The sequence below is a fragment of the Panthera pardus genome, unplaced genomic scaffold (assembly GCF_024362965.1).
Source record: "Panthera pardus isolate Hobbes unplaced genomic scaffold, ASM2436296v1 HiC_scaffold_8, whole genome shotgun sequence".
Lineage (NCBI taxonomy): Eukaryota > Metazoa > Chordata > Mammalia > Carnivora > Felidae > Panthera > Panthera pardus.
The window spans coordinates 36,292,080-36,309,798 of NW_026527013.1; the positions used below are offsets into that span (position 1 = coordinate 36,292,080).

At 41.5% G+C, this 17,719-nt stretch overlaps 1 protein-coding gene across 1 annotated transcript; it reads right to left on the bottom strand.

Annotated features, from left to right (window-relative positions):
* Positions 1 to 1,442: 1,442 nt before the first annotated feature.
* Positions 1,443 to 15,484, bottom strand: LMOD3 (leiomodin 3). Its single transcript, XM_019469752.2, has 4 exons — positions 15,340 to 15,484; positions 14,558 to 14,881; positions 10,247 to 11,659; positions 1,443 to 1,825 (listed from the first exon to the last, which is right to left on the bottom strand). The coding sequence occupies exons 2-4, from the start codon at positions 14,849 to 14,851 to the stop codon at positions 1,799 to 1,801; spliced, it is 1,734 nt and encodes a 577-aa protein (XP_019325297.2). The 5' UTR covers positions 14,852 to 14,881; positions 15,340 to 15,484; the 3' UTR covers positions 1,443 to 1,798.
* Between the last annotated feature and the right edge of the window lie 2,235 nt (positions 15,485 to 17,719).

A 17,719-nucleotide genomic window follows, 5' to 3' on the forward strand; every position in this document is an offset into this window, starting at 1 on the left:
AGAGTCTAAGGGTGCCTGGGTGGCTCAGTTGTTTGAGGGACTGACTTCAGCTCAGGTAACGATCTCATGGTTGGTGGGTTTGAGCCCTGCATGGGGATCTGTGCTGACAGCTCAGAGCCTGGAGCATGCTTCGGGTTCTGTGTCTCCGTCTCTCTCTGCCCCTCCCCCCCACCTTCAAAAAATAAAAAAACATTAAAAAATGTTTTGAAGTCAGATTCTATGCATCTAGTGACTAGAATGGATAATTAAGGGCTCTAGAAACTTGGAAAGAGGAAAGAACACTGGGTTTGGAGTTGTCTGGAAGATTTTTATGGAGGATTATGACCTGATCTGGTCTTTAAAGATGGGTAGGGCTTTTGTAATGGAGAGCAGGAGGGAAGTGTTTTGAAGGTGTTCTACAGAAGGGCTAACAAGAGCAAAGGCATAGGCTGTGCATGAGGATGTCTTATCAAGAGGAGCATAAAGAATCTGTGGCAGGGGCGCCTGGGTGGCGCAGTCGGTTAAGCGTCCGACTTCAGCCAGGTCACGATCTCGCAGTCCGTGAGTTCGAGCCCCGCGTCAGGCTCTGGGCTGATGGCTCGGAGCCTGGAGCCTGTTTCCGATTCTGTGTCTCCCTCTCTCTCTGCCCCTCCCCCGTTCATGCTCTGTCTCTCTCTGTCCCAAAAATAAATAAAAAACGTTGAAAAAAAAAAAATTAAAAAAAAAAAAGGAGGGCATGAGATTTAAAAAAAAAAAAAAAATAAGAATCTGTGGCAAATATGACTAAATCGGAAACAGACAGTGGAGGGCCTTGACTAATACAGTAAGAAATTAACAGCTAACCCTGTAGCAAATTTCCTTTAGAAGATTTTTGAGGAGAGCAACAAGATCAAATTAGATGCATAGACTAAACACATATATGTGTGTGTATATATGTATATGTTTTATATATATTAGCTAAAACTAAAAATTTATCAATCATTATTTATACAAAACTTTTAACAAAACAAAACTAACATGTTCTCTGCCTTTCTCCCTCTACATATGGAAACAGGGAAGTATACGCGTGTATGAGTATGTATGTATATTTATGTGTGTGTATACATACACGGTTTGTTTTTCCCATTACTTTTCCTGGAAACACTATTTTCTCCATGTCCTATGCCTTAACTGCTCTGCTCCTCACAGATAAACACACGCACACACACACACACACACACACACACACCCCTTTCTGAAGTACGATCCACCAGGGGAATGACCAAGAGAGCAAGCTAAACAGGGCTGGGGACTGAAAATCCTCACATGATTCTCCAGAGAAGAGCTCATTCACCATTCTTCCATTTCAAAGCATCAGCAGGTCCTGGAGCCCAATTAACCCTTCACATATCCAGAGAGTGAAACATGATTTGTGCCCTTTAAGATACCATGCAATGAATTACAGCAGGAGATGGAGGGAGAAATACTTAACACTTCTATAGTATTTATTGTTATTTTCCAGAAGAAAGCAAAACAAACGTTTACGAAAACAAAAATCTCTTTGAAACTTCTGTTGCTGGAAGCGTGACTGCATTTTTATCTCAGTCACGCAAACTGATTGGACATAGAGAATGGTGTCCCAGAATAGTAATTTTCTTATCTCCTCCTCCCTTTTCAGCCCCTATTTTGCCTCTGCATTTACAAAATGCTCCTATCAGATGTCAGCCCATTCCCGCTTCCACCACCTGGCTCCAGAAGTATGCTGCTCAAAGAGTCTCCGAACTCTGATACGAGAGTCATTATCTCAAATCCTTGCTCTTCTAGATGATTCTGTTGCCACTTATGCCAGCTCTTTTGGCAGTTGCACCTGTGGATTGAAGTAGTTGAAGAAAAGAGAAAAAAAATTAATCTTGGAAATTCAAGAGTTTTACAGCAAAAATGACAAAAACTTACTATGTGTCTGAAAAGTTACAGAATGGATGAGAAATTGGGGCCAGAGAGCCACTCAGATTATAATAAAACAACAGTAACAACCACAATCACCATTCAGTGGGCATTTACTGATACCAGGGACTGATCTAAGGGCTTGAAGTACATGGTGAAGCATATTATAAAAACAAAAGGGCAGATGTTGGAATCCGCCTGGTTCAAATCCTGATACTGGCACTCCTAGCTGTGTGGTGCTAAACATCCGTTTTCTCCACTGTAAAACGACAGTAACAGTATGTGTCTAACAGACAAGGCTATTTTAAGGATGAAGGGATATAATACAAGCTAGTAGTCAAGATCAACACTTCAAAAAGCAAGGCCTTGTAAGGAGGGAACAGGCTCAGAGAGGAGAAACAATTTGCCCCGCAGCTAGTAAGTGACAGAGCAGGATTTGAATCGAGATCTGCCTGATATCAGTACCCAAGCCTTAACCACAAAAAAATACCACCACAAAAGTATAAAACATATATTCTTTTAAAAACTGATCTTTCTGGGGCGCCTGGATGGCTCAGTCAGTTAGGCATCTGGCTTTGGCTCAGGTCATGATCTTGCGGTTCACAGGTTCAAGCCCTGCATCAGGCTCTGTGCTGACAGCTTACAGCCTGGAGCCTGGAGCCTGCTTCAGATTCTGGGTCTCCCTCTCTCTCTGCCCCTACGCCACTGGCACTCTGTCTCTGTCTCTCTCTCAAAAATAAATAACATTTAAAAAAATTTAATAAAAAATAATAAAAACTGGTCTTTCCTTCTTGAAATGCATTTCTAATTTGAAGCTCAATTAAATTTTAAAAATAAAACATCACTGGGAGAAGCCCTAAGGCAAAAAAAAAAAAAAAATTACAAAAGAGTAGCAAAAGTCTGACTGCTATTTTAGTTTTGCTTCATAGGAACAACTTAAATACAAGGCAAGTTGTTAAACAGTTTCAAGTGGTGTTACATCTTAGGAGGGTGACTTACCTCGCATGCATGTACCTTCCAGAGGACATTCAGAGTTTGTACAATAATGACTAAGAATGTTCCTCCTCCTATTCCCCATGTCCACCTGCCAGCTTGATGAGCCATCTTGGCCATCTGCTATGGCCCCTCCTACAGGCAGTTCTCTGCCCATGACCTTTGGCTGGAAATTTCCCAACATCCTGCCTCCTGGGGAGACTTCTGATGGGTTGCTTCTGCCTGCCCAGCCTTCAAACCAAGGGGTTCTCCATGTGCTTTGGCCCTCTCCCTCCTGGTGTCAGACTTTCAGGATGCGACAGTTGTGACAGCACTTTGGTAGGGCTCAACCATGGAGACACCGACAGTAAACACCAGTGAGCAGAAAATGCACTGCCCAGTATTTAAAGTGACTACAAAGTTGCAACAAATAACTAGAACAGTGTGTTCTTTGTATTGTTGAATGGAAAAAAATCATTTTACATAATGTTATTATTTACATAATGTTATGCATGGGAGGGTTCCAAATTAATAAAAATATTTTAAAAAGCAGAATGTGGCACTGGCCCAACAGAGTAAACCCAGATACATATTGATATATTTAAAATATGACCACGTTGGCAATTCACTGTGAAAAAGAATGAGTCATTGGTTAGCTGTCATTGGTCAGCTCTTTGGAAAAGAAATAACAAAGGAGGCTTTTTGCTCTCTATTTACTTCTAAAATTTAACCCTTTAACTCATCTGTAATATGGAATCTTTTTTTAAAACCAAAAACTACATGGGCACCTGGGTGGCTCAGTTGGTTAAGTGTCTGACTTTGACTCAGGGCATGATCTTGCCGTCTATGGGTTCAAGCCCTGCGTCAGCTCTGTGCTGACAGCTCAGAGCCTGGAGCCCACTTCAGAATGTGTGTCTCCCTCTCTCTTTGCCACCCCCCCCCCCCCATCTCACACGCGCACATGCTCTCTCTCTCTCCCTCAAAAATAAACATTAGGAAATTTAAAAAAAATCAACTACAAATGCAGGAATAAAAGATGGGCAAGTATCTTAGTAATCTCCAAAAGAAGCCATTTCTAAGCAGAACACAAAAGACAGAAACTGTAAAGGAAAAGATAGCTAGCCTTGCTGTTATAAATACCTAAAACTTACAAACACATGAGAATCAGTGTGTAGTACTGTTAGGGGTCCTGTTCCCCCCTTTACTTGTTGGTTAAAACTAGTTTAAGAAAAGTATGTGTGGAGAACATTACATAAGGCACACACATACATACACTCACAGAGACTGGGCCGGGAAGAGAAGATCCATCTCAGTAGGGGTTATTTAACTTGGCATATGGATGTGAATTCCTGCTCTCAGTCAACACCTCAGTGGGTATCCAGGACAGAGAAGAGGAAAGGCTAGTTTGAGGAATTCACAGTCCCCTAGGAGACCTATACTGTACCCTTAGGAGGGCTGAACCTGAAGCAGAATGTGGGAGATTCAATAAGAGAGGTGCAGATTAAGGAGAATGGAAATAGAAAGGGAAAGTATTCACTACTGGTAACTTGTTTGGTTTCTTTTGTTTTAAGAAGTCGTATTTGAGTCAAGCCTGTTGGGATAGATTTCAACAGATAGAAATAGAATTAAAGGTCATTTGAATAGAGGGTATAGAGGCAAGGAAGGAAGTTCCTTTAGGGGAACTGTTAAAAGATGTGGTTTGTCATGGAGGTCACGGAGTTGTGACCATCAAAGTGTGGCGTCCAAAAAAGTAGCATCGGCATCGCCAAGGAAGTTGACAGAAATGCAAATTCTCAGGCACCATCTAAAACCTATGGAATGGGGAATTCCAGAGGTGGGCTCAGCAATCCGTATTTAGCCTTCTAGGTGATTCTGATGCATGCTAAATTTTAACAATCACTATCACAGACTTCAGAAACGTTGTATACCATAGATTCTTTTCTACAGTGGGTATTAGGAAATGGCAGCTCTTAGACTAAGTAATTCTGTAAGCATAGGCTCTTTCTAGGGGAGTTTGAGATGTGACATAGCTTTTTCCTATAGAGAGATATCCTCTAAAGGAGCAAAAACAATAAGGCAGGAAAAAAGTTGTTGAAGATAATGCTGGGGCTTTAGACCTGAACTCGTGAGAGAAGGAAGAGAGCATGGAACACTGGGAACCAGAAACACAAGTAGATCTAAACTTAAGAGCTTGGCTTGGGGACAAATTGAACGAAGTAGTCAAGAAAACCCCAGTGATCTAAGGGGAAAGAGAGATCCAGGGAGTGTCCCAGATTATGTGACAATTGAAACAAAGGGAAAAGATAAAAATAGGAAGGAGAAAATTGTGAAAGGAGAGAATCCAGAAATCCTAAGGAGAAAGAAGATCTTGTTAATGAGGCAAAGAAGAAATGGCTAGAAATAAAGATAAAGACTCAAGAGTCTATAATGTTGCATCTTATAATCACAACTGCCAATGCGTCATTGAGACTTTTGGCTAACAAAGGCTGCTTAGGATATTATTAAACTGAAGTCTTTCCGAAGGAGAAATTTAGCTGTGTTTTTAGGCAATTGAGTGGAAGCAATCCAGAAATACATAGGTGAGCCCAAAGTGAAACTGAGTCAATGTTAAAACGCCTTTTTTTTTTTTTTTAAAGTTTATTTATTTTTGAGACAGAGAGAGACAGAGCATGAATGGGGGAGGGTCAGAGAGAGAGGGAAACACAGAATGGGAAGCAGGCTCCAGGCTCTGAGCCATCAGCCCAGAGCCCGACGCGGGGCTCGAACTCACGGGACCACGAGATCGTGACCTGAGCTGAAGTCGGACGCTTAACCGACTGAGCCACCCAGACGCCCCTAAAACGCCTTTTCTGATTGGCACTGAAGCTTGTGTAAGATATAAATGCATTTAGCCTCGGTGAATTAAATTGTTGTCGCAGATGGAATTTTATTTCAGGGAGAAGTACAAAGACCCATCTGGGATGGTAGGCAGTGAGTGGTCCACAAAATTTTCAAGATGAAAAAAAAAAAATCATACATTTGCCAGGGAAGGATAAGCCTGTATAAGCCTAACATCTTTGTTTTGGGCTGGTATCACACTGACTAGTTATTAACTTATAGGGAAAGGAATTAGTGATTATCTAATAAATTCACTTTGCTAGACAAGACAGAGAGTTTAAAAGCACAGCTAAAAACAAGAAGAGAAGAACCTAAAAAACTCTACTGGAGCCAACTAAGTCATGCAAATGAGTGGAACAGGCCAGGTATTAGGCGGTAGGGAATGGTGGAGACAGAAAGACTCAAGAGTCCATCATCTATCTCAAGGGAGAAGCCAATCCCAGATCCACCTGATTAGTACATGCAAATGTGAGCCCACTGTGGCCAGATCTGAGGCTTCCAGGGGTGCCAGATGTCTCGATGTTATTGCGTGGTATTTTAAATTTTGTACAACAATACTCAAGCCAAACAATATAGGCCTGGAGCCTTGGCTGACAATCTGTCAGTTCTCCATCCCTGGCCCACAGAATACATACATTCCTCTTAAGCTAAATTAAATGGGCGGCTTCTTGGAGGAGGTAGCATTTAAGCCGAGCAAGTGTACAGGTTTTCTTTTATTCTTTGCTAGCAACTTCATTTCAAAGTTCCCAGGCCAGAAGCAAGCATGGGGACAGAATAGGCATTGAAATGAAAAAATACGATTAAAAAATACAAACTGACTACTTGATGAGATCTCCTCTGGCAAATGCAAAAAGAGGATTTCCAAGTCCACGAGAGGAAAAGAGCTAGTCTTGTTTTTCCCTTTCAAGTTTCCTAAATAATAATACTAAATAATTTGTACATATGCTTTTGGACACTCAAGATTCCAGTGAGGAACACGGGGGAAAAAAAAATCACATTTCAAAATTATTCTTTCATCTTAACCTCCTATTTGAAAACCCAGGGGTTTGGAGGGCATCTCTATCTACCAACGCAAGCGTGGGGAGAAAAACCTAAAAACCTTTAGTTTAAGCTCTCCAAAATGAATGCTGTGATGTCTCCTTTGGCTGGCTAAAAAGATCCCTTTCTGCTCAGATTTTGTGATACCATCACCAGGGGCGTTTTCAGTGACATTTCCACAGTCCCCAGACCAGAAAGCGTCTTGCATGCCATGATGTTTTACAATAGCTGTTTGCACATACAAGCACGAACACACCATGGCCTTGAACCCTATTAGCACTTCCATTAACTACACGGGCTGGCTGGGTTAGTAGAGCATGCGACTCTTGATCTCTGGGTCGCAAGTTCAAGCCCCACACTGGGTGGGGAGCCTACTTTAAACAAAAAACTGTTTGGGCATGCTTGGCTGGCTCAGCGGGGATAGCAAGCAACTCTTGATCTCGAGGTCATGGGCCCAAGCCCCACATTGGGTGTAGATTACCTAAATGAAACTTAATAAATAGAGTAGCTTTTGAAGAATGTCAAAGTTGACAAAATGTGATGGGTATGTACCAGTTCTTTGCACTATTTTTGAACTTCCGCAAGCCTAAAATGATTTCAAAATAACAAGAATAGCTTTTAAGATCACGCTATGATTCATCATGAAAGCAGAGATTTATCATGCATGTAGCAAAGCACAAAATTTGATCAGCGGGGAGCAAAGGGACATTAGTGGAGTGAAGGTTTGTCAGTGGAATGATGCATTTTCACATTTTTGCAGAGCATTTTCCAGGACTATGTGGATGAAGTTGCGTGACATTCTGTATCTTAAATATATGCAAAGAGATACCTATTGCTGGCCAAACCAGGCAGCGGAAAGCAGGCGGAATTGCCAATCCGTTGGAGCAGATAAAAGACATTTCCAAGCAGAGGCCAACGTGCAAGGGCATCATTCAAAACTCATGTCAGAGTTTACTTTGAAGCATGTTTCCTTCTCAGTGGACCGTAAAAACAAAACACAGCTTAAAACTGGTAACTTCCTAGAATCGATCAAAAGGGGAAAGTGTAGTACTTAGCAGGGTGTTGCGCTTTTATAAGTATCCTTGGGAATTTATTTTATTGCCCTCTGTTCTGGAATCTGAACTCAGAGTTGGATTGGTTTCAGCTGACCAAAAGGCAGAGTGTCCTGACTATGGAAATTACAAAACCAAGACCCTAAGATCCATGAGGCCAAGACTGCACCTGTCTTATTCACCACAGTATTCCTGACCCCTCGGATGGTGCCTGACATGTAAAAAGTACTATGTAAATATGTGTAGCATTAATGAATAAGTGAATGGGTAGAATGAAACAGACTCTAGGAAAAGCAGACTCGCTCACTACAACACTCCCTGGGAAGGCAGGGAATTGGGTCAGATGATCATCGGAACTTGTTTATCTCTTCTACTCTGAATCCACAGGCCACCTCTAATGTAGATTGTAAAAAGACTTCCCTTCACTCTTTTTAGACTGTTATTTTCTGATGGTACAGCCTCCCAGGCAGCTCCCAGATGCTTTACCAATGATTGGTTGCACAGTAACAGAGCTAGTTTCTCTCAAAACAACAGCCCAATCCACCCCCTACAGAGGTCTGGCTGCCGGGGAGAGGAGCAGGTGCAGCAAGTCTTGATGTGGTACCCAAGGGCAGGCAAAGAACTCTTGCCTGACCTCATGGGACCTCTAATGTTCTCACCCTGGCTTCTGCCCTAGGAAGAACCAGAATCCTACCACACAGAAGAAAGTCATCTTTGATTTGGAGGAATGGAATGTTGTCAATTCTGCATTACTAGCAGATGGGAAAAAAGGAACATACATATGTAGAACACATCTTTAAAAAATTGAGGCTCCCTATGATGAAATCATGTACAGACTATTCTGGCTGAATTACACACTAGGATTTAAAACTGGGGCACCTGGGTGGCTCAGTCGGTGAAGTGACCGACTTAAGTTCACGTCATGATCTCACGGTTTGTGAGTTCGAGCCCCATGTTGGGCTCTGCGCTGACAGCTCAGAGCCTGGAGCACATTTCTGATTCTGTGTCTTCCTCTCCCTCTGCCCCTCCCCCACCCACACTCTGCCTCTTTCCTTCAAAAATAAACAAAAATTTAAAAAAAAGAAAAATTTTAAAATAATACAGTTAATTATCAGCTACCCGTGACCTTGGGACACACACCTCTCAGATTCCATAAATGCTATCATAGTAATGACCAAAAAAAATTATTGCCTCAACTTAACCTGCAAGGAATAAAATACTTTCATGTATCAGCAGCAACAATAGTGAATCATTGTAAATATTAAAACTGAAATAGTTAAAACTCCATTAATTCATGGAGACACTAACTTGAAGTTTGCCATTTGTCTGGCTGTCTAAAAAGTGAAGAATATATAAATGCAATTGTACGTAGTCTCTCTTCATCTACTAAAAAAGTACCAATTGGGGCGCCTGGGTGGCTCAGTCGGTTAAGCGTCCGACTTCAGCTCAGGTCACGATCTCGCGGTCCGTGAGTTCGAGCCCCGCGTCGGGCTCTGGGCTGATGGCTCAGAGCCTGGAGCCTGCTTCCGATTCTGTGTCTCCCTCTCTCTCTGACCCTCCCCCATTCATGCTCTGTCTCTCTCTGTCTCAAAAATAAATAAACGTTAAAAAAAAAATTAAAAAAAAAAGTACCAACTATCTTTAAACATTGTGGAAGCCCTCAGTTATTTACAAATAAGGGGCCTGATTTAGGCTTCATTCTTACTTATTCCTGCAACAGGTTCCTCAAGATCTCTGAAGGTCCACTTTATGGCTGGGGCAAATAAAAGCTTCATCCTCAACTTGGAACTGGGTATCCGCGTCAATTCTACCACTTTCTACCTGTATCTCCTATACTTGGTATTTAACTTCTCTAAGCCTCAGTTTCTTTTTAATAACATGTGGAGACTAATAACACCTTATAGGGTTGCTAGCCCTATAAGATAATTCATATCATCAATCTGGCCCATAGTAAGTACCTAATAAATGTTAGCTGTTAGTATTATTATTACTAAGGTGTACAGATGTATGTATGCCCAAGAGGACAGCTAGTAATTTAGGTCCACTGGTAATGTTGATGGGCTTCTTCCAGTTAGTCACACTCATGAGAATGTCCTCACATTAAAACAAGCAGGGAGGGGCGCCTGGGTGGCTCAGTCAGTTAAGTGTTTGACTTTGGCTCAGGTCATGATCTCATGTTTCATGAGTTCGAGCCCCACATTGGACTATGTGCTGATAGCTCAGAGCCTGGAGCCTGCTTTGGATTCTGCGTCTCCCTCTCTCCCTGCCCCTCCCCTCCCCTACTCACACTCTGTCTCTCTCTCAAAAATAAACAAACATTAAAAACAAAAACAAAAATGAGCAGGGAATAGAGGTGGGATACACTGGCTGGTGCTTGCTCCCCATTTCTCTTTCCCTCTACTTACGGGTTTAAGGTAGGCGACATTGCTGTGACGAATGTCATTCAAGAGCTGATCTCTGGGAGTGATTTCCACCAACGGGGGCGGCCTATTTCTCGGCACTGGCTTCAGTGTTCTGATGACGTCTTTGAGGTTGGTTTTCTCGGGGGGTTCTCTGGCCTCTGGCATCCGAGATTTGCGCTGGATTCTCTTCAGCTTCACCACCCGGAAGGAGTCAGGGTCCGTCCTGTACTTCGGAGGTTGTGATGGCTTCTTCATCATTTCGTTCTGCCGACTGAAGGGGACTGCCTGGGGGTTGGGAGGCTGAGGAGGAGGTTGGAGGAACTCCTGCATCCTGGCATCCGGCATGGGTCCTCCCAACTTCTCCCACATTCCAGGCGGTAGCCCCAACCCGTTCTCCAGCATGGCTATCAACTTCCTCTGCTCTTTCAGTTGCTGTTGTTTTTGTTCCTCTTGTCTCTTCTGCCTTTGTTTATCCTGATTCCTGGTGAGCAGGTTGGTTACCACCATTCTGGGGCCCGGGAGCTCAAAATGGTAGCCCATCTTCAGGAGGGTGGTGTTGGCCTTCAACAGTCTGGATATTTCCATTTCGGCATGGTGGCCCAGCATGTGCCTTTGATTGTGAAACCGAAGTTCAGTGAGCGTCTCGTTGAACTGGAGACACCTCATGATGGCCACAATTCCTTTACCTGTGATGAAGTTGGACTCGATGTTGAGAGTGGTGATGCTCCTATTTTCCCGCAACATGTTAGCCAAGGCAAACGCGGTGTTCTCATCGGCGCCCACATTTGCTAAACTGAAGGTTTTGACATGTTTGTTTTTCTTCATTGCGTTGACAAAGTCCAGTAACATTTCCTTGGGGATGTTTTCAATGTTGTTCAAATTGAGCTCCTTCATATCGGGATCATTCTGTCTAACTCTCCTCAAGCTCCCATCCAGGTCCGTCTGGTTTCCTGAAGGCCTTGCACTTACCTTTAAAAAACTGGTGTCTAGAGCTAACTTCTTAGGATCTAATTTTGATACTTTCTTCTCGCTCTTTTCTTGGACCTCTGGCCTGTCTTTCTGTTCTTCGAATGCTTTCTTAGCTACTTGGGGGGAGCTGCTCTCACCGTTTCTGATTTGCTCCTTTCCCTCACCTTCCTCTCCTCTTTGCGGCTTTTTATCTTCCCTGCCATCTTCATCCTCATCATCGTCATCCTCATCGTCATCATCGTCATCATCCTCATCATCTTCATCATCTTCATCATCTTCATCTCCTTCATCTTCTTCACCATCTTCCTCATCTGGTTCTTGGACATCGTCGCTGCCTTTCGATTCTCTTTTATTGGCTGTGATTTCATTGTTGAGCTTTTCTTTTAAATAGTGGGACACGTGTCTATTACCTGTGCCTCCTTCTTCATGCTGCTCTTGAATGTCCACCTAAAAGAGAGTTTTAGGAGGGTTAGAACACAGGGCAGTGGAGAGATATGAAGCAGAGCAGTAGCTACTAGAAATAAGAAAAAGGTTTATTATGAAGTGGGGAAAAAAAAAACAAAGGAACTGTATGTATAGCATTCCGTTTGTATGTGTATACGTATATAAACACATATACAACATATCAAGTTTATAAAATATTGGGAAAAAAAAGTCTCTTGTAATGTTTACCAAATTAGTAGTTATCTCTTAGAAAGAGAGCTAACTGGGAAGGGAAGAGCACCTGGCTGGTTCATCAAGGGGGGGGGGGGGGTGTACAGGACTCCTGACCTTAGAGTTGTGAGTTCAAGCCCCATATTGGATGTACAGATTACTTAAACAATAAAATATTTTTTTAATGTTTTTATTTTATTTTTGAAAAAGAAAGAGGACTAGCAGGGGAGGGGCAGAGAGAGAGGGAGACACAGAATCTGAAGCAGGCTCCAGGCTCTGAGCTGTCTGCACAGAGCCTGATGTGGGGCTCGAACCCATGACCCGTGAGATCATGACCTGAGCTAATGTCAGACACCTAACCAGCTGAGCCACCCAGGTACCCCAAACAATAAAATCTTAAAAAAAAAGAAAAAGATAAAGAAGAAGAAGAAGAAAAAGAAAAAGAAAAAGAAAAAGAAAAAGAAAAAGAAAAAGAAAAAGAAAAAGATAACTGGGGAAGGGACACATGGGTGTCTCAGTTGGTTAAGTGTCCAACTTTGGCTCAGGTCATGATCTCGTGGTTTGTGAGTTCAAGCCCTGCGTCAAGCTCTGTGCTGACAGCTCAGAGCCTGGAGCCTGCTCCGGACTGTCTCCCTTTCTCTCTGCCCCTCCCCAACTCACACTCTGTCTCTGTCTCTCTCAAAAATAAATAAACATTTAAAAAAATTTTTAAAAAGATAACTGGGGAAGGGAAGCATTTGGGGGATTTTTACTTTTTACATTCTATAATTCTCAAGTGTTTGAGTGGTTTCCTTTTTGAAACAAAGTATGCATACTCATTTTGTAAGCAAATATAACCTAAATAAAGATGAATTTTTATAGCCATACTACACATACAAACACACATTTTTTTCGGTTGTGTTTATCTCATCCCATATATTAAACTGAAACCTAATTTTGTTTTCAGATTCTGTATTGTTTTTTAAAATGGTATTCAATTCTGGAAGTGACCCAAAAATGATTTGCTGTGAAAACCTCACAGGCTTATCTATCAATACATTGAACTCTTGGTTTTATATATAGCTGAATAGGCATTTTTGTACTCATAGTCCCGGGTTACAGGATAATTTACCTATTGCCTTCAACAAAATTTGCATTCCTTAAATTCTTGCTAACCTAATATAATGTGTACATCACATACTTATCCTGAAAATGTAACATATTGTGGGGAAAATGAGAGCACCTTGGTATTTTGAAATATATCAAAGACCTAGACTTGGGTTTTTGGTTTTTTGTTTTTTTTCTTTTTTGGTCTCCTCAGCTCTGTAACTGCCCTGGCTACTCCAAGGACAGGCTTGCTAGTCAGTTTCTTTTGAAACAATGTATCTAGAGGCAGAGCCAGCTACAAAAGAGGGCTGGATTATTTAGATATTTAGCAACAATTGCTTAATGTAGAAAAGAAAATGGCAGCCTTTAATCAATAATGTTTATTAGATTCTTGCCCAACAATCAGGGTGCTTTCCTATACCACATGTGTAACTCGTTGGTGTCATTTCAAAAGCTCATGTAGCATTTTCAAGCAGTAACTTTCTAATCGCTTCTAACATTGTTGGTTGGAAGTCACAACTGACAACAGTTATCCTAAAACCACTTAAAGCCTTCACCACTGCATTTCTCATCTTTCCCAGGAGGGGGAGCCAATCATCAAGCTGTTTAAATTATACCAAGGGAACAAAGTGTTCAAAGTACTCAATTATTTTTCTTTTTCTGAAATTCACATTCACATAGAACTGTCTTCTAGTACAGTTGTAAAATATCTGGAGATTATACCTGAAACTGGAATCTGATCAAGCAAGCAATTTATTTTCTTAAGTTTAGTACATGTTTAAACTCTCCTAACCATGAAGATAGTTTATAACTTTCCTTAATTACAGCCTGCATAAGAGCAATGAGACAAGATATCTATATAAGCAGGCATAACAAAAAGAGACTTTACCTGCGGGGATCTCTGTCTTCTTCTTTCTATGTCATTTGTAAGTGGAATATTTAAAAAAGTATGCTAATATACAATCGTCTCATAGATTCAACCATAAATTCTAGTTTTCATATAAAGAACATATTTAAGAAAGAACCATCCTTAAAACAACTCTGTCATAGCTATCAGTCTCTAAACTTATTACTGATAGCCAATAAGCTGTGTTAATATTGAATTTTTAGTTATTTAACTTGGTTAACTGTAAGTTGTGTGGTGGGTCTTCAGAGGGGTTTAAGACCTTGGCCGTTGTACGTGAAATACTGCATATGAATGCATATGCAGAAGTAGGGGTACAGAGTTTTCACCAGCTTCTTAAAACAGCTTGTGAGCCAAAAAAAAAAAAAAAAAAGAGTCAAGGACAAATGCTTCTGGGTTATGAGTTAATTCATTAAGTATCATGTCTGCAGAATACAGGCTTTCCTACACGGCGAACCCCATAGTAATTTTTTTTAAAAAAAGAGACATTGACAAGCAATTACCACTTTTTCTTCCCAATTCTACCATGTAAGTGTTTCAGGAAGTTTCAATCTGGCATATGATTAAACATGGATTTAACCTAGAAGAGGCAACACAACAAGAGAAAAACATGGAGTCTTGAGAAATGACAGTTGCAACATGGACACCTGTCGCTCAGGCCCAGGCAGCCGTTTCTCTGTTGTACACAAATCCCTGGTTACCTGGGATGGCACAAAGGTGACAGGGACACGTTCGTCTTCCAGCATGCGTCTCGATGCCTTTTGCCAATACATATAATCCATAAGAGATTTATGGTCAAAGTTTCCCGTGGGTGGCTTGTCCGTCTGATCCTTCTGAATCATTCCCACAGGAAGCCTGGGGTCAGGGGCCATGACTTCCATTTCCGACTGCAGTTTCTTTAGCTCTTCAGGGGACAAGTTGGCCAAGATTTCATCTTCATCAATCTCCTCATCAAACAGTTCCTCTTGATCTGAATTCCTGCTGTGTTCTGACATGATTGTTTTTCTCGATATTTCTCTGTGTTACTAGAGAAGGAGAAATAACCAAAGACTCTCAAAATCATCGACTCTCAAGGAGTTCCCCCAGTGAACAAGCAATCCAGGTTAACGCTGCTTTGAGAGATTTTTTTCCCCCCTGAGAATCCCAGCAGCGTGTGCTGAGCAGCTAGGGGTGACTGGAGCTAAGCTTATGCCGTATCTATATTAAGCAGGGCTTGACTGGATTGGGTCAGTTTATGGAACTACTCTGCCGCTCTCATTTTGGCAACTTGAGTCAGCTGTGCAAATCCATCTGACATTTCAGTGCAGCTGCTTAGGTTTGCCAGTGAGTAACCGGTCTAGACAACCTCTACAGGAATCAAATTAGCGCTCTTCCCGTGTGCTCTTACACGGTCATAGCCAAACGCACGCCAGCCCATAAACACATACCCCAACCCCACAGGGGGACACCGCTTCTTTGTATTTAGAGGATGAAAGCAACTTACAGTATTTTGGAAGGAAGATCCAACCAGCGACTTGAGTTCTGTTGAAGTGAAAAGTTCACTTGAAGGTGGAACGGGAGCTCTCAGGGTTTCCCTCTTCGCTACAGTGTGACTCTGGATGCAACCCTGCACACAGAGAAGAGGTCTGGCTGTGTTCCTCGTTCCCTGCGTAAGCTGAACCTTCGCAAGCTGTCCTTGTTTGCATCTAGATCCTGTGATCAAACAGATGGGGGCAACCAGCACTTGAATTTCCACCTCTAAGTGAGGAGTTTAATATTTTACATGATTTGTTTTTCTTACTAAGTATCCATCAAGCCGGGATAAATTAAAGTGGATCACAAATGAAAGACAAAGCAAAACAAACAAAAAACAAAAACAACACCCAAACCATTCCAGTACTGGAAGAAACGATGAAACGATTTTTTGTTTTTAAATCTCAGAGGGCAATATGGCAATAGTTACCCAAAGGACAAATGCACATTTTTTTGACTCGGCAATTCCACTCTTGGGAGTTGGATCCTACACATAGACTGTAGATGTGGGTGAAGCGACAGGTGCACAGACTTACTTAATATAGCAAAGTACAGAACTTTTGTATACTGTTATTTGTATGATAAAGGGTAAAAAAAATTTATCAACATAACAGATCCTTGGAAAGATACACAAGAAACCATTACCCTCCATACTTTTGGAGAGAGGAGCTCCTTGTCTGGGAGACAGGGCTAGGAAAGACTTTGCTACTGTATACCCTTCTATAATCGCCAACTTTGGGACTTTATGAATGGAATCCTTAGTCAAGCATTTAATGCTTATTTGTTGCTTATTTGTGCATTTATTGTACAAAAGTTAAGATGACACAGGGAAGTATAAAGAAAATAAAATTTTCCCCTTAGGGCATCACTAAGAGCTACCACTATTAACATTTGGTTCATCATCCCACTCCTTTCTTCTAGGCATATGAACTAAATAATCTTTTGTCATCTTTTTTTTTTTTTTAACCTACAAAATCAGGATTTCTTCCATAGGATTTTTTCTACTACTATTACTACTTTATTTATCTATTTATGTATTTAGTGCATGGGAGTGGGAGAGAGGGCCAGAGGGAGAGAATCTTAAGCAGGCTCCATGCCCAATAGGAGGCTCAATCCCACGACCCTGGGATCATGACTGGAGACGAAATCAAGACTCAGATGCTCAACTGACTGAATCACCTACATGCCACCATAATTTTGAATAGCAGTCTGTTAAGACTTTTTATATGGATATACCATACTTTATGTAACCTATCCCCACCTGTCGAATATTTGGGCTGTTTTCTTTTCTTTTTCAAGTTTATTTATTTATTTTTGAGAGAGAGCGAGCACAAGCAGGGGAGGAGCAGAGAGAGACACACACACAGAATCTGAAACAGGCTCCAGGCTCTGAGCTATCAGCACAGAGCCTGGCGCAGGGCTGGAACCCATGAATCATGAGATTACGACCTGAGCTTACATTGGGCACTTAACCGATTGAGCCACCCAGGCACCACTGTTTGAATTGTTTTCAGTGCTCACAGCACAGGAGTTCTTTAGTAAACATCTCATATAGTTAAATCATTACACACATGTAAGTTTATTTCTTTAGGATAAAGTGAATCCATTCTAAGAAATGAAATGGCTGGGTCCAAGAATACGAAGAAATGAAAGGCTTTTCGTATGACTAAGTGATCTGCTCAATAATTTGTCAAATTATCTCCAGTACATATATATATTCCATTATTTGCCAGCTATATATATTATTCTAATATATCATTTATAGATATTACATTTATAATATATATGATTATTCTTTAAAAATTTTTTTTAATTTTTTAATTTTTTTTTCAATATATGAAGTTTATTGTCAAATGGTTTCCATACAACACCCAGTGCTCATCCCAAAAGGTGCCCTCCTCAATACCCATCACCCACCCTCCCTTCCCTCCCACCCCCCATCAACCCTCATTTTGTTCCAGTTTTTAAGAGTCTCTTATGCTTTGGCTCTCTCCCACTCTAACCTCTTTTTAAAAAAAAATTTTTTTTAACGTTTATTTATTTTTGAGACAGAGAGAGACAGAGCACGAACGGGGGAGGGTCAGAGAGAGAGGGAGGCACAGAATCCGAAACAGGCTCCAGGCTCTGAGCTGTCAGCCCAGAGCCCGACGCGGGGCTCGAACCCACGGACCACGAGATTATGACCTGAGCTGCAGTCGGACACTCAACCGACTGAGCCACCCAGGCGCCCCTGCTTAAATATTCTTAAATATAAATATATATATTTATCATATTTCTAAATCTTGATTTTTGGCATGTTTCATGTATATAATATACATACACAGACATATACATATATACACATATACACA

Coding starts and splice junctions, on each gene's coding strand:
- LMOD3 (XM_019469752.2), bottom strand. CDS start 14,851: ATGTCAGAACACAGCAGGAATTCAGATCAAGAGGAACTGTTTGATGAG. Junction 11,660..14,557: donor TCACCTTTGTGCCATCCCAG/GTAACCAGGGAT, acceptor ACTCTCTTTTAG/GTGGACATTCAAGAGCAGCA. Junction 1,826..10,246: donor ATGTCGCCTACCTTAAACCC/GTAAGTAGAGGG, acceptor TTCAATCCACAG/GTGCAACTGCCAAAAGAGCT.